Genomic DNA, 14,680 nt, shown 5'->3' with positions numbered 1-14,680 from the left:
AATCCAAAATATTGGAGGTAACTGCAATCTGGGAAAGATGGTCCCAATAGTTTGGTCAGAAGAGCGGTTAAAAAATTGTACCCCTCTAATGTTAATTTTACTTCTTACGTATTTCGATATATCTCAAGAACTGTTTAAGCGAATTGAAAAATTTTTGCTCGAAATTATACAATTCGTTTATTCAAAGATTAGTCCATGAAAAAAAATAACTTTTAGTAATAATTCATTATTATTTCTTTAATAAGGATCAAAAAATTTGGAAAAGTAAGGTGAACATTTTAAAATATATGATTTTGCATGGCAAAATACAAAATTTGAGCAAAATCGGTTGAATAGTTCTGAAAAATTGAATTTAAAAAAAGTCAAATATTTAAAATTCGATTTCTCAAGATTTACATTTGCATTCTGCGAGTTTGTTAAAACAAAATTATTAGATACTTCCGATGCGACAAAGAGCAAAACGAAAAGAGGGAATTTTTCTTTACACACTAGAAACTAAATTTCAAAGATGAGGGCAATGACCCAAGAGGAGCAGAAAAAGGTAAGATTTCTTTTCCGAACGAAATGAATATTTTTAAGAGTCAAATATGCTCTGTAAATTGATGTTTAAATTAAGATAATCTATTGTAAAACATAGAAAATACATATTGCAGAAAAATAAATGAAAACTCTCTGGAAATTAAGAGCAAACTACTCAGTTTATCCAAATATTTTCATCAATTATTTTAAATAAAAAGATAAAGGTCATAAATTAAAAGATTATTTTAAATAAGAACATAAAGAAACATATTAACATAAAATAAGTCATTGTAAAATGACACTAAGTTTAAATGTAACAATACCGATGCAAATTGAGAATCTATATATTTTAAGTAGATACGACTATTTCTAATCAATATACAACTGCAAATTGAGTTTCAACATGTTTTGCATAGTTGTAACTATTTCTGATCTATATTCCATTCCGTGCATTTTCCTTCTGAAACTTCCTCGTATATCAACGATGTCCTCACTTCTTTTTGTGGATCTCTACAGTTACTTTCTATTTGGAACGAACCTTCTTTTTTTTCTTCTGAGGCATGAGATTTGATTTCTACCATGATGAAAGACTCTTTCTGTGTTAAGATTAACTGCGAATTATCTTTGGGGTTTCTCGATTTCGGATTTTCAGTTTGAGATTTTCCCTCCAGGTGGACATTGTCGTCAGCCAAAATAATTGGAGATTCTTCATCTTTCTTTCCGGAAGCCAAATTCTTTGTTTGAAGAATTCTCAAAACTAAATGTTCGAAAATCTATAAAAAGAGAAGTTCGAAATATAGGTAAGAGATAAATTGCGTAACCCCAAATAAAAATTTTAGCTGGTTCAATTATTATTTTGAATGTTTAAATCTCTTACTCTCACCTTATTTTAATCTTACACTCATTTCATAAGTTTTTTTTTTTGAGCCGGGATTTTAAAGCAGACTTGTTCTAGTTTAAATCTAAATTTTAATTTCTTCTTCATATTATTCTGGTCTTATTGATTTAGACTTTTAGAAATCTCCCCAAACTTTTAGCATTTACATCAGTCACAAATTTCCTAATTAAATGATAAGTGATATATAACTTTAGCTTTATTTTATTTCTTTTTATTGATTTCAGTTTAAGCTTGTGAGTAGAAACACTTTTAATAGTGTAAGTAGCTTGTTTTCATATGCCTGGCAAAATAAAAATTTGTCGATGACATTCCGTAGGTCACGAAATTTTCTGTGATTATTTCATTTATGCTCCCTTAATATAGGAAATTAGATTACTTATTGCTAAGATATTGTTTATAAAAATGTTCAATAAACTTCAAATGAAACTCCTTTTTTAAAAAAAAATGAACGCTGTAAGTTTGCTAACTTTCCAGTTTAAATTACAACAATGTGTAAGGCAATAATACGAACACTCTTTGGACTATAACATGCGATTTTGAAGTTAGAATGAATTTTTATGTAAACAGTGATAACTTTCATGACATCTAACTTCCATGCACTAAATACACAACTCGAATGGGGCTGAGCCTTTGAACTGTTTTGTTTTCAATGCAAAGATTTTCCTCATATTGAGGAGATCTCCAAGGCAAGAGAAGAGGTTCAACCGGTTATATTGTGTAACAAACTCTACTTAGTGTATGTTTGAACAGAGTTTGAGGAAAAAAGAATCTCTCGCCTACTTCATAACCGGTTTTTTACTTTTATTCAGAGCAAATATGAGCCCCATATGAAGTAAATATTTACGTTTTGGTTATAAGTTCGGTTGACAGTCAATTTAGCCACGTCACAAAACCAAAAGTTGACTATTGTCAATTCGGGGGGAATCGGTTTAGAAATACAGTTTAGATATATTCTGTTTTAATGATATACCAGAAAGCTTTACCCACTGCTAGCTGATTGTGGATTGTTACCAAAGTCACAATTTCTCTTGTTTCCCTACAAAGAACAATCTGTTTCATCTCACTTTTTTTTATCAAGAAGCTTTAGTGCATTATCACATTCAAGTTTCAAAAAAAAATTATTTAAACAAAATAAAGTAAATGTTATGAATTGACTTTTAAGTTCTCCTTCTTTAGATGCAATTGAAAAATTTTTGGAACTTTATTAAAATAAGAAGCAAAACTCATTTTTAGAAAATCTTGTTAACTCTATTTATGATGCATTGCAGGTAAAATACTTTGAAAATCAGTGAAAATATATGCCAAACAAGATGGCTCATTATCTGTAAAGAAACAGCGGTTCAGCAGATTGTCAGTTATTTTCAAAATGCCCTTTACAAAATAGTTATTCTTTGGTTCCTTATAATTGGGGAAATATCTAGGGAAGGTGGCTGGAGTCCTATTTCGGCATTTTAATTTTTAAGGTGATGATTACTGAAAAGAATTAATGAAATCAATTCCATGTGTACTTCAGTTATAACATATATTTTTGTTGAAATTATAATTCAAGTATTCCGTACAAAAAAGAATAAAAGAGAAAAGTTTAAATAGGACCAAGTTAAACCACTGGTGGTGTGCCTTGGTTCTTTGAGTAGTGAATTTTGGATCCAGTTGAAAATCAATTTTATTCCATAATCAGCAAAAATGACCTATCAACATGAAATGTGAGTTTTTCAAGCTGCCTCTATGATCAGGTAATTTGAAGTCGGACCACATATGTTACAGGATCCAGCCTCTTGAATTTTTGAGAGTTAGGATCCTTTATGAGTTATTAAACTTTAACTGTGAGATATTAATCTTTTAACTCCTTTTTTGCTCCGTTGCATCTAAAATATGGAATAGAATCATCACATCACCTATGTATTTCCACTTTATCGCGTATATATTTCAGTTCTATTAGCATTTATAAGGAGCGTTATTCATATTAAAATAAGTTTGTCAGGGAACTAAATCCTTTGAACCCACTGACTGTTCAGTTTTTTTCAAGTTATTACAAATATTTTTAGTTAAATATTCAATAACACTTTGCTCTTGGTCTCTAATGTAAAGTTTGGTTAATTAATCTTGCTGTGCTAATTACAGGATCTTTATTTTACTTTTCTACAATTTCTGATTAATTATTGTAATTTTTTTTATCTTTATTTTCATATTGCCATTTATTTTGCTTCCTATTTTGTGTTTTCATACGTAAATGCATAAGTAAATTTCTAGTAAGATGATGGTGTAACACACAACTTTCTATAGGTTAAGGTGCACCACATGATCGACTCAAACAATTCTGATAACCAGGTGAAGTTTAAACCTAACTCACTATAAGCAGTACTATTATATCTAAAACAATAAGTAAATTTTATGTTATTCACTTACAGCAAAACAGACTTTATACATAACAGACTTTTAAATATAAATTTGGACTCTTGTTTAATTTTTAATTGACATATTTGAAATTGATGACTGTCTTGAAAGGCTTTGTATCATACATCGCCTAAAGTAGCAAAATAAAGTGGTTGGAGTTCCTGCCTTCTTTTTAGTCGCTGCTGAGATGAATGACAATTGTAGTGTCATATAATGTTGAAACATTAAGATGTTAAAAAATTTTTCCCCCTGCATACGGTTGTTCTATATTAACTCAGTCGAGCAGGGAGTGAGATGCCTTCTTGCCCCTAATCAAAGTTCTGGTTGTTAATCAGTCCTTTTAGTAAACTTCAGGTGTCCTGATATTTGGGTAATTCCTGGAGTTTTTGGATGGTTACTAATAATTCCATTGATTTTGGCAGTGATGACAGTTCATTTGTGATCTTCGTTTTCTACTTTCTGGCAAGGCAGCCGGTAAAGTTCATTGAGCGTTCGCTGGAACACGGGTCACATTTAACGAACAGATTCCCATGCTTATCGCAAAGGTTGGAGAGATAAGGCTCGATACACTTTAGAGATGCTGGTTAATTGACATATTTGTATTGGGCGTGGCCAAAAATCTGAATCTGAAGCATTGAAGCATTGTATGTAAAGTTTTCGTGATGTTAATAATGTTCCTTTTTTAATTCAAATGATTTAAAAATAACAAAGATAGTCACGATTTGCTTATTAATAAGTTAAGTATTGCTATCACTTATTCTTCTTTCCAACCTAATGCGTTTTGCTGGCTCGAAATTAAGTTCTTTAAAACGTTAAGAAACTGATTTTCACTAATTTAAATAGGAACTCCTTTTATAACAATCTTCAATTTTCCATCTGCTTTTGTTGGACTTCTTTTTCCTCTTCTACTGTCTAATCAATATCATTTGACTTATCAAGAGTAGTCCCGTTCATATTGTTAGTAGTTTCATTGCTGGCCCCAAGTCCTCAGTTTCTTCTTTCGTGATTTCTTCCTGGGTTTCGAATGAATCGATTTCATTACTGTCCAATACTGGTTCGACAGATTTCGGTGCACTCTATTTTGATTTTCAGCTGTTTCATATCAAACTTTTAAACAGTTTCACTTCTTGAAGCCTACCATTTGTATGATGATATGATAATGAAACTGTCTAGATATACTTCTTCAACTTAGTATTACCCTTTCATGTTCCACTTCATTTGGAATGAAACCCTCATTACCTGGCTCGCAATCAGGTATGTAGAAAAAAGATCCAATCTTCTTTCAGTCAGTCGGCTAATGACAGGGTTTCGCCGCCACTCATCTTTTTCAGATAATNATAAGGTTTTAATAAAATAAAAATTATTAATATAAAAATAAGAATTTTTAAATATACTGATATTTCATATAAAAATGTAAAATATAGGCCTATTTTAATTTTTTTAATATAAAAATAGGAAATTAATAGTAGTATATAGGGAAGGGCAAAAGTGTCCTCTAGCCCCCCCCATATACTACTGTTAAGTTCAGGTGTCGGATGACGAAAGCTACGAATAAAAATGGTACTTTGCCTGAATAGCATTTGCTACTATGCACAATGTCTTGGAAAAGTATACAATAATACCTCTCGCCTAAAATCGACAGACAGTGTATACAATTGCTTTAGACTTTGTACACATTGTTGGCAATTCTTACATTGACGTTTTCATATAAGCAAATAAAACTCACTTTCTCAACATTTTCACCATTTTTGGCACTACACTGAAATTGCTCAAGGTTCTCTTTTCTTGCGAAGTCTTCAACTGTTTCATTTGATAGTTCCACAGAATCCAAGCAATCAGATTTAGCTCCAACTGTTATCAATAAAGAAAAATAAATTATCTCCAAATATTATAAAAAAACATAAGTGTCTAATACCGTTTTCATAGTTGTTGATGCATTCTTATTGAGTAGATATCCTGACAAAAAAGAACCGAAAATATTTGGCTGTCACAAAAATAGAATAAATAAAGATTGTAATGGCATTTGACTTCTTATTCAGCGGTATTTTTGTTCTCTTTTGATTTCAAAAATATTTCATATAACAATTTCTTAAGTCAGTATTAACATTTTTTAACTATCATACTAATTTTATTAAGATACTTTGTTATGGCAGCTATTTTTATTACATTTTTATTACCTTCTTTTCTGTTGCAATATAATTTTGTTTAAAATAGAAAAATCATTTTTCTTGGGTATCATTGCAAATGTAACTTCATCCACTAACTTTCAACATAAAAATGATCAAGTTGCACGTATTTTTTAATATACATAACATTTACTTTCCTGATAAGTTCATCTTAAAAATATGTTCAGTCAACGTATGTCATTAAAATAAGGGATATAAAATAAGTATTTAGTAGTATTTAGAATTAAATTGGATGTAGTAGCAATAACAGCCGAGTTTTTTAAAACTAAATTTGTCCTAATCGAATTGGAAACTTAATATGTCGAGCTTGCATTAGTACAATAAAAAAATTCAGGATAATTTACTCGCATTTTTTTTAAAGTATAAATCTGTTTATCTTTGAAAAACAAAAATGATAACCAAGATCCTGCAGAATTAAGTATACTTAATACTAAAATTGTTTTCGTAAGTTAACGTCAAATTGTTAATGTAATTTTTATAATATCTTTAAAAAATATTAATGTGAAATTGCAATAAATATTTTCTAAGTGATAGACAAAAAACTATATTTTGAAAACCTTACCCACCTTAATTTACTTAATTTGCTTCATTTTAAATCTTACAATAAAAAATTAATAAATTATTTTTATTAATTTAAACATCCTCTATAGTTCTTAACATATGTTCAATGGTCTTGAGAAAAATTTGATTAGATCAGTTCAGTGTAGACTCAACCTCAGGGGCAGAATCATTGAAGATGCAGACAATGTGATATAAAATTATGCATTTAAATAAACAAATACCTAAAAACGTAACAGCGACTGAGTTATACTTCTTTATTAAACTCAACAACCTCGTGAGCGAATGAAAAGTTTTTAGATCCAAAACTTCATACACCAGTAGAACACCATCAGACATGCAAACATACCTAGCAAAGAAGAAAATACAAATAAATGAAAATTATTAATCAAAACTTATGCTTAAACTGGTCTCTGAAATTTTAAGAACTCGCATGAAGGTCCTCGAATCGTGTCGACTAAGACAAAAAAAAAACTATTAACAAGTTATATCAAATGCATTTAAATAACATTTTTCTTAATCATTCCATTATTGAAGATTTCAAAACGATGTTCAGTAGATAAATATAAATGCGTGATCGCTTCCAAAAATTAAAGGCACCCCGCAAAAATGAATCACATTTATTAAATTAACAGCTTTAAACAAATAAATTATTGGCTAAGTAAGCATAAAAATAGTTAATTAAAAACACTTTTAATTATTTTATGTCAAACTGACAAAATGTTAAAATTTAACTTAGATAAAATTGCATGTGGCAGCCAGGAATGAACTTAGAAACGAAAACCTGCCTAAGAAAGATTACCTTTTATGCTTATGCGGTGAGTTCATGGAGCCTTTATGAATCGATATAATTATAATAATTCCACAAAATGCCATATAACAATAACTTGATTATTACATAAAAGGGAATTAACCTGAAATTGTCGTACTCTTCAATACCCCGACATAAAGTTCTAACAATAATTGCATTTTCTTAAAAGCATTCTCAGAATATTGATCTCCATTGCAGTTTTCTGGTAAGACAAGGTTTCTCACCCAGGTGGTTAACCACTTTGATCAAATGTGTGGTATTGGTTCTCGTTACGGTTCTACCATAAAATGTACTCGCCCAGGTCATTGGGCTGCGATCTTATATTGGATACGACTCAGTTGGCGAAAATTGCAATTGATGTTGAAGGGGCGCCCTCGACAATCACTGTGCCCGATGCTTTTGTTTTGCTTTTGGAATAGTATCACTCACCAAATTTAATATGGATGCGACAGTTCATAATCTTAAAGAAGCTGATCTTCCTTAAAATTTCACTAATGTCATTACTAAAAATAATGGAAAAATAATAAAAACTCAGTCTTCGATTCGTTCATACAACGACATGCAAGCTTGGGTTGACACATTTAGCATGAATCATCGTGGATTTCCCGTAAATCTCGTCCAAATGAAGCCAGAAAACTTCTTTGAAGGTTCTTTAACTGCATTATATTCTTACTTCTCATACTCGAATAATTTGTTACTAAATTGAGCTTGTTTTATCATCTTAGAAAAGACTATGCATGCTAGCATAACAGTCACAATAAAAGGTTGCCTACTCTTAGAAAAACTGAAGACTCTCAGTCTTGTGCATATATTCATATAATCAAGCTCTCAATAAAAAAAAAATTTTTTGAGGATAAATTATTATTAATTTATTCCCTTTTTGTGATTTAATGTCAAATTCTGTATTAAATTAAATATAAAGCGCATAAAATAAAAAACTTGGCACGTATAAGACCAGAACTGAATGATAAATTACGTGCAGTATTTAAAAAGTATAATATTTTTAAGTTAACTATATTTGCTACTAACAAGTCTTGTAATTTGCTTATTATGCGATTTTTTAATAACTCTGATTCAATATATTCAGAATCTCCTACTCGCTTTACTCACCAACTTTATTTAAATAATTTTACAATAACTTTCAATCCTTAAAAATGAAACGATTATTGCAATAAATTTAAAAATGGTTCATTTAAAAGATTCCAATTTTTTTTATTGTATAGTAGAGACTGTTTCCAACTCTATATTTTTTAATTTTCATTTAATTTTCTGTTAATGTAAAATTCTTTAAATATTTTTCGACTTTGAGATTATTTAGCAACAAAGCGAAAAGTTAGTACTTATTAATGCTTCAGAATTTTTAGCAGATATTTTGTACTAATTATTCTACTTGTATATATTCATTATACCCAGGTTTATAATAATGTTTATAAAATTCATTGAACAATTGAGTATTGCTTTTTAAGAAGCAAGAGGAACTTTTTTTGTCATTTAATAATTTTAAAAAGGTAGATAAATAATTTCGTCATAAAATTTTGCATAACAAGGTAATATTATTAAAACTTTATTATTGCTTTATAATTAAAGAAGAACAATTTTAGTTTCAAACTTTTTGTAGAAAAGAAGAAAAAAAATGAATAATTTTTTTTCTTCTTTCAGTTGTTAGCGATTGGAGAATTTTTTATCTCCTAAATATATTAAGTCAATATCTTTCCATTTTAAATCAAAATTTATTTTGAGCCGAAAGAATTTACTTGAATTCTGTCATGTTTTTTGATTTTGTCAATAGTTTTACTTCAAAAACTTTTACATTTTTAATAAAACTTTCTTTTAATTTTATTTTTTAAATAATTATTAATAAAATATTACTATTAAAAGTACTGAAGTAATTGAGCATGTCCAATTTTAGTAAATTAATTGATACAGAAAAAATAGATACAGTAAATACAGAAAAAACCTTCTACAGTTTAAAAGAGTGCACAGTCAAAATTTACTTCCCTAGCGGGCTTCTACCCATCGATTTGAAATTGGAGAGGGGCTTCATGCCGTAACTGAAGATCGAACCACAGTCTTTAAAATGATAGTTCAGTGCCCTAACCACTCAGCCATGGCTGCTCAAAAATATGTAAGGTCAAAAATATATATAAAAATATAAAGCTCTGTTCTATAAACTTCAAACTGTGTATCTTAGCTAATTTATTTTTTAAATATTTAATTACGTTTGAATAATTTTTCAATTGCATTAATTTCGGGTCTAACAAAAATAAATTCATAAAAATAAATTCATGTCATTGAGTGTTTTCAGTGTCTTTCTTTCCAGTTTTTTTCACTCTTCCTTTTAGATGTTCTGTTATTTCAGTTTCAAATCATCGTCTGGTTTAATGCCAATTCCAACTCAGTGTCTTAACTATCCAATATTAAATCAATTATAAAATTTAAGAGCTTGTGGCACTCTTAAGTTTTATAATTCGCTAAAAATTCGAATTAATATTTGTTACAAATATTTCTTATAAATTTATGCTGACTATTAACTACATAATCCTTATTTTTATAATAATGTTTCACTATTTTCTGTTTTTTTTTACTTTATAGTTTAACTAAAACACTATTAATTATAAATGTTTTTCTTTAGGATGGCTCTGCAGTTACTTCTATTAATCTAAAGCAAGGAGAACTGTAGCGTTTTCACATCTGAAGAAAATTAAAGACCAGGCATCAGTTTCTGAAAGCTATTTTCAAAGTATATTTGGAGCTGTTAACTTTCATGAAGTGACTTTGGAAGATGACCAGAAGTATGAACTGTAGGAATGCTAGTATCAATCCAAAATATTGAACTGTTAGCTTCGAACAATCGCTTTTTCAGCTCTTCTCAGATGTTCCTATGGCAATAATTGGGTTCCAATGTTTTCAATATCGTCTCACTCAGCACTGATTCATCAGATTTAACTATTGAGGTATCACTAGTATTTGCGTTTAAATATTTATTCAAAGCGCTGAAAAATTTTTTTTTTACATATTTATTAATTTGTTTTTATTAGGAATCTATAAATATATATTACGTGTGATCGTTATGGAATCACCCTGCAGGCAATATGTGTAAATAAAATATATTTTTGAAATTGTGCTTTATCTATTTACTGTATTTTATTACCCTATTACCAATAGAATCAATATATTTATGACCCCCATACTACATGAAGTATTTATGGACTTTTATCTCAATAGAATATAAAAGATTTAAATAAATTTTCCATGGAGGTTATGTTCACACCTCTCATTTCAAAAATAAGTTATTCAGTAAATGTTGTTTTACAATAAAGGATTATGGCAATGAAATAGCATTTCAATCTTAAACTTTTCACAGAGTTTCATTTTAAACGTGTCATAAGATTTGGGTTAACTCCAGGTTTTCAGTCTGAACTGATAAAATAATTTTCAATACTCACATAATAACTTTCAGTTGTTTTCCTAATTTCTTTTCAATAAATTCGCATTAAATCAGATACGATTAGAGATTGTTTATATAAAATTGGATATTTTTGTAAATTCAGATTACATTTCAAGTGGATAAATATCGTTTAGAGATCTCGTAACATAAGATCTCGTAAAACTCGTAACATAAGCCATGAAAGAAAAATGCATTCATTTTTTTCCCATTAGATTAGTTATAAATGCATTTATTTTGGGGCTAGAGAATTTCCAATTACTTTAAAATTTTAAAAATATCAATTATTTCATGTTTGTAAGAAAGTTTTAATATAAAATGAAATAACATTTTTAGAATACCTATTGTTTTTGTAGTAAATAATATGTATTTGTTGACTTCTTAAAACATCTCCATAAAAAGGTTCCCATTATTGAGATTGTTATAAAGGAGAACATCTGTAAACTAAAACAGGTTATGACTTTTATTTTTTTACAATCAAAGTTCAATAGAATTAATTCTTCAAAATATTGTTCCAATAAAACATGCTAGTAAAGTGTTATTTAATTTTGGTGCCGTTTTATTGATAAAATATTTTTATTTCTTAGCAAATATTTCTAGCACATTTTTTTTAAATCTTCGCTATATTTTTAAGAAATAATTATACCTTGATTCCATTTAAAAATATAGCAAAAGCATCTTTTCTCTATTTTTTATTTGACATTCTTCCGTTTGAGTGAATATGATGTGTAAGTTACAAAGTCAGTTACAGACTCTCGAGTGAGTTGATTAGTTACTTTGACTTTTTGTACAGCAGTTAAAAAGTGAGGTACTGCGAAATATCCACCTTAGTTCGATATTTGGCTATACCGCACTTTACACCTGATGAAAAGAATGACAAAATGTAAAAATAGAATTAAATGAGTTCTGGTTTAACATATCTAAATATTTATATGAAGTCAATTAAATCTAAGTGTTATGTCAAAAGACAAAGTTTTTTAAATATAGTTATGCTTTTAATAAAACATAAATACAGTGTATTTGTATGATCCTAACAATAAAGTGTTTTTAACTCCTTACAGAAAGAAATTAATGAGTTATTCTTACAATTTATTCATCGCATACCATATATGGCAGTACTTTTACTTTCGTTACTTGTACCGCCGGTACAAGTAAAAAGTACGTACTTTTACTTGTACTTCGTTACTTTTTAAATTTAGTACTTTTACTTGTACTTTCGTTACTTTTTTAGGGAAAAAGTACAAGTATTTGTAACGGAAATGTCGAATGAAATCGTTACTTTTTTCTAAAACTCGGTAAGCTTTCTAAAAAAAAATTTATTAAATTGAAAAAAAAATGCTTAGGTTTTTCTTAATTTATAAAATTAATGTGCAATATACATGCATTCACAGCTAACTTCGTGTTTAAATACCTTCTGTTTCAACTTATACTGCACATTCAATTATTTTTTACTAGCTCAAAGATCACAAAGCTATCTGAAACCCCGTGTTTGCTTTGTTTATGTTTGTGCTTTTAAAACGCGTTTCTAAAGAGTAAAACAATTTTAAATCAATGGTAATTTAAATAAATAAAAATAATAAACTAAAAATTAAAATCAATAGATAAAATTTCTTTTTCGTGCAAATCCATAAAAAGTTTGATATTAAAATTATATTTGATTTTAAAATTATATTATACGATTATATTATAAAATTATATTATAATATTCTTCCGAATTTAAAAATAAATTAATGTCCATAACTTTCGAAATTAAAAATAATTAAATAAATAACAACAATTTTGCAAAAACATTAAAGAACATAAGAATATTATTCAATAAAATTTTAGGTTACTTTGAATTTTCGATTTCCTAAAAATGTACTTTTAAATCGTTACTTTTTTTGTTTAGTACTTGTACTTTTACTTGTACTTTTTACTCGTTACTTTTTAAAATAAGAACTTTTTACTGTTTACTCGTTACTTTTTTTAAAAATACTTGTACTTTTACTCGTTACTTTTTAAAAGTAACGTTGCCATATATGTCGTATACTTATAAATTAACTACCAGATGAACAGCACGAGCACACTGAATAATACAAGTTACAAAGTCTTTTCATACATTCAAGTCAAAAAAAAAAATTATTCTTGAAAAAAGTAGATAATTTCATTTAATTTCTAAAAGAAATAGAACGAATAACATATTTTCATTCATTTTTTCAATACTTTCGAAATGAATGAAATTTTATTCACGTGCAGAAGCATTTTTCATTTAATTTAATATTTTATTTTATATTATTTATCGAGGATAGTCGACGGGGAGAAAACGAATTGGGGTTTAGGTTAATATAATTTCGTTCTCTAACAGCATTTACGCGGTATCATCGCCAACCCCAACAGGAATCGCCTAGTGCCTTATCCAGCAGGGGCTTAATGCACCAACGTGCCATTTTTTCTAAAAAATAGTTTAATGAGGTCATAGACGTGCCGTCAAATAATTTTGACTTCGTGATTTTTGGGAAAATAACTATACAAAATAGTATCAACTCGAAACTATTTACTATGGGGAAAAAATACATTTTGCAATGTCTCAGTTATACGCGTAATTCAACAAGTAACATCAGTGTGACTTCTGTTGTTGCAGATTAGATGGCAAATAACTTATATTAGGTTGTAAGATGTTAATTTAAGCAGGACTGTTAATTTTTTTTGCTTGTCATTTATTGTTAGCTTGTTTTTATGGTTATTAATTGTTTTTTGGCATTAATTGTTATTTTTTTTTGCTCATAATTGTTCTTAATTTAATACTATTTTTTTGTGATTTTTAATTTAATTGTTAATATGCTTCATAGGGAACTTTGTGATCGGTGGCGTGCCCAAAATATTGTGTCGCGTGCCATTGGTTCGCCATCCCAGCAATATAGGATCTGCTTATACGCTACCAAAGCACTGTAAAATTTATTTCGTCTTGTCATCAGATTATGCTCACAGATGCTTCCTTTATAGTTGCCAATAACCTATTATGCAGCTCTATTGCGACGTAAATGAATTCCTACTACTGATCTATTACAGTTATTTTGTATCAAGTCTTCTACGAAATTCAGTCCTATAAATCCGTTTTCCATTCCTATAAATCCGATAAATGTTCTATTCTATTTGTTAATGTCTTGAGGTGGTGTACGGAATCGGGTTGGTACATTATGAAACATAACATGGCCTCATAACGGGATCATTGTCATGTTGAAAAAGAAAATCGTCACTCACTTCAAGATTACCAACACTTGCCCTGAGTTTTTCAGTGTATTAAACTGATCAGTTTTGTTCATTTTTGAACCAATTAACACCAGATAACAAACCACAGTTTTCTCCAACACTCGCCTGTTCTATGGAATGGAACTAATATTTGTCACATTAAACTACAATATAGCATATTTTCTATAATATTACGATGAAAATATATTTATAATTTTATCTTCTTAATATATAACTTCATAACCTGCGAAAACTTTATGAAATAGTTAGCATTTATAAAAATTTAATGCCGGTTTCTCTCATTTCAAATATCCGTAAAAATGTTCAACTTTCATTAAGAATCAAAATTTAAAAATAAACATGAATGTTATTAATTTCTATTAAATCATCAAAAAGAATAATCAATATATTTCTCAATATTATCATACATAGTAACTTAAGGAGCTTTTAATAATGCTAATTGTTCTAACTGTAAATTCTTTCCGAATCTTTTAAGTTTTGATGTTATGTAATGTAATTTTGAAATCATTTTAAATTATAATACTTACTTGGGCCAAATATTTGGAAATATTTTGTGATTTATCGGCTCCCAAATAAGCAAATCAATAGTTATATCTCTTATCACAAGACGTTTCTTAAAA

The 14,680-nt window shown here is 28.5% G+C and overlaps 1 protein-coding gene across 1 annotated transcript in view; it reads right to left on the bottom strand.

Annotated features, from left to right (window-relative positions):
* Positions 1-679: 679 nt before the first annotated feature.
* The window catches only part of LOC107453406 (uncharacterized), a gene marked incomplete in the record, with an annotated part of 22,123 nt that continues 8,122 nt past the window's right edge, over positions 680-14,680 (bottom strand). Inside the window, 4 exon segments of the mRNA XM_016070235.3 lie at positions 680-1,292; positions 5,538-5,662; positions 6,780-6,904; positions 14,588-14,680. Coding sequence (XP_015925721.3) covers positions 942-1,292; positions 5,538-5,662; positions 6,780-6,904; positions 14,588-14,680 — 694 coding nt within the window.

Source organism: Parasteatoda tepidariorum, chromosome 2, assembly GCF_043381705.1.
Source record: "Parasteatoda tepidariorum isolate YZ-2023 chromosome 2, CAS_Ptep_4.0, whole genome shotgun sequence".
NCBI lineage: Eukaryota > Metazoa > Arthropoda > Arachnida > Araneae > Theridiidae > Parasteatoda > Parasteatoda tepidariorum.
Note: the sequence above shows the minus strand (reverse complement) of the source record. Positions and strands in the feature narration are given on the sequence as shown.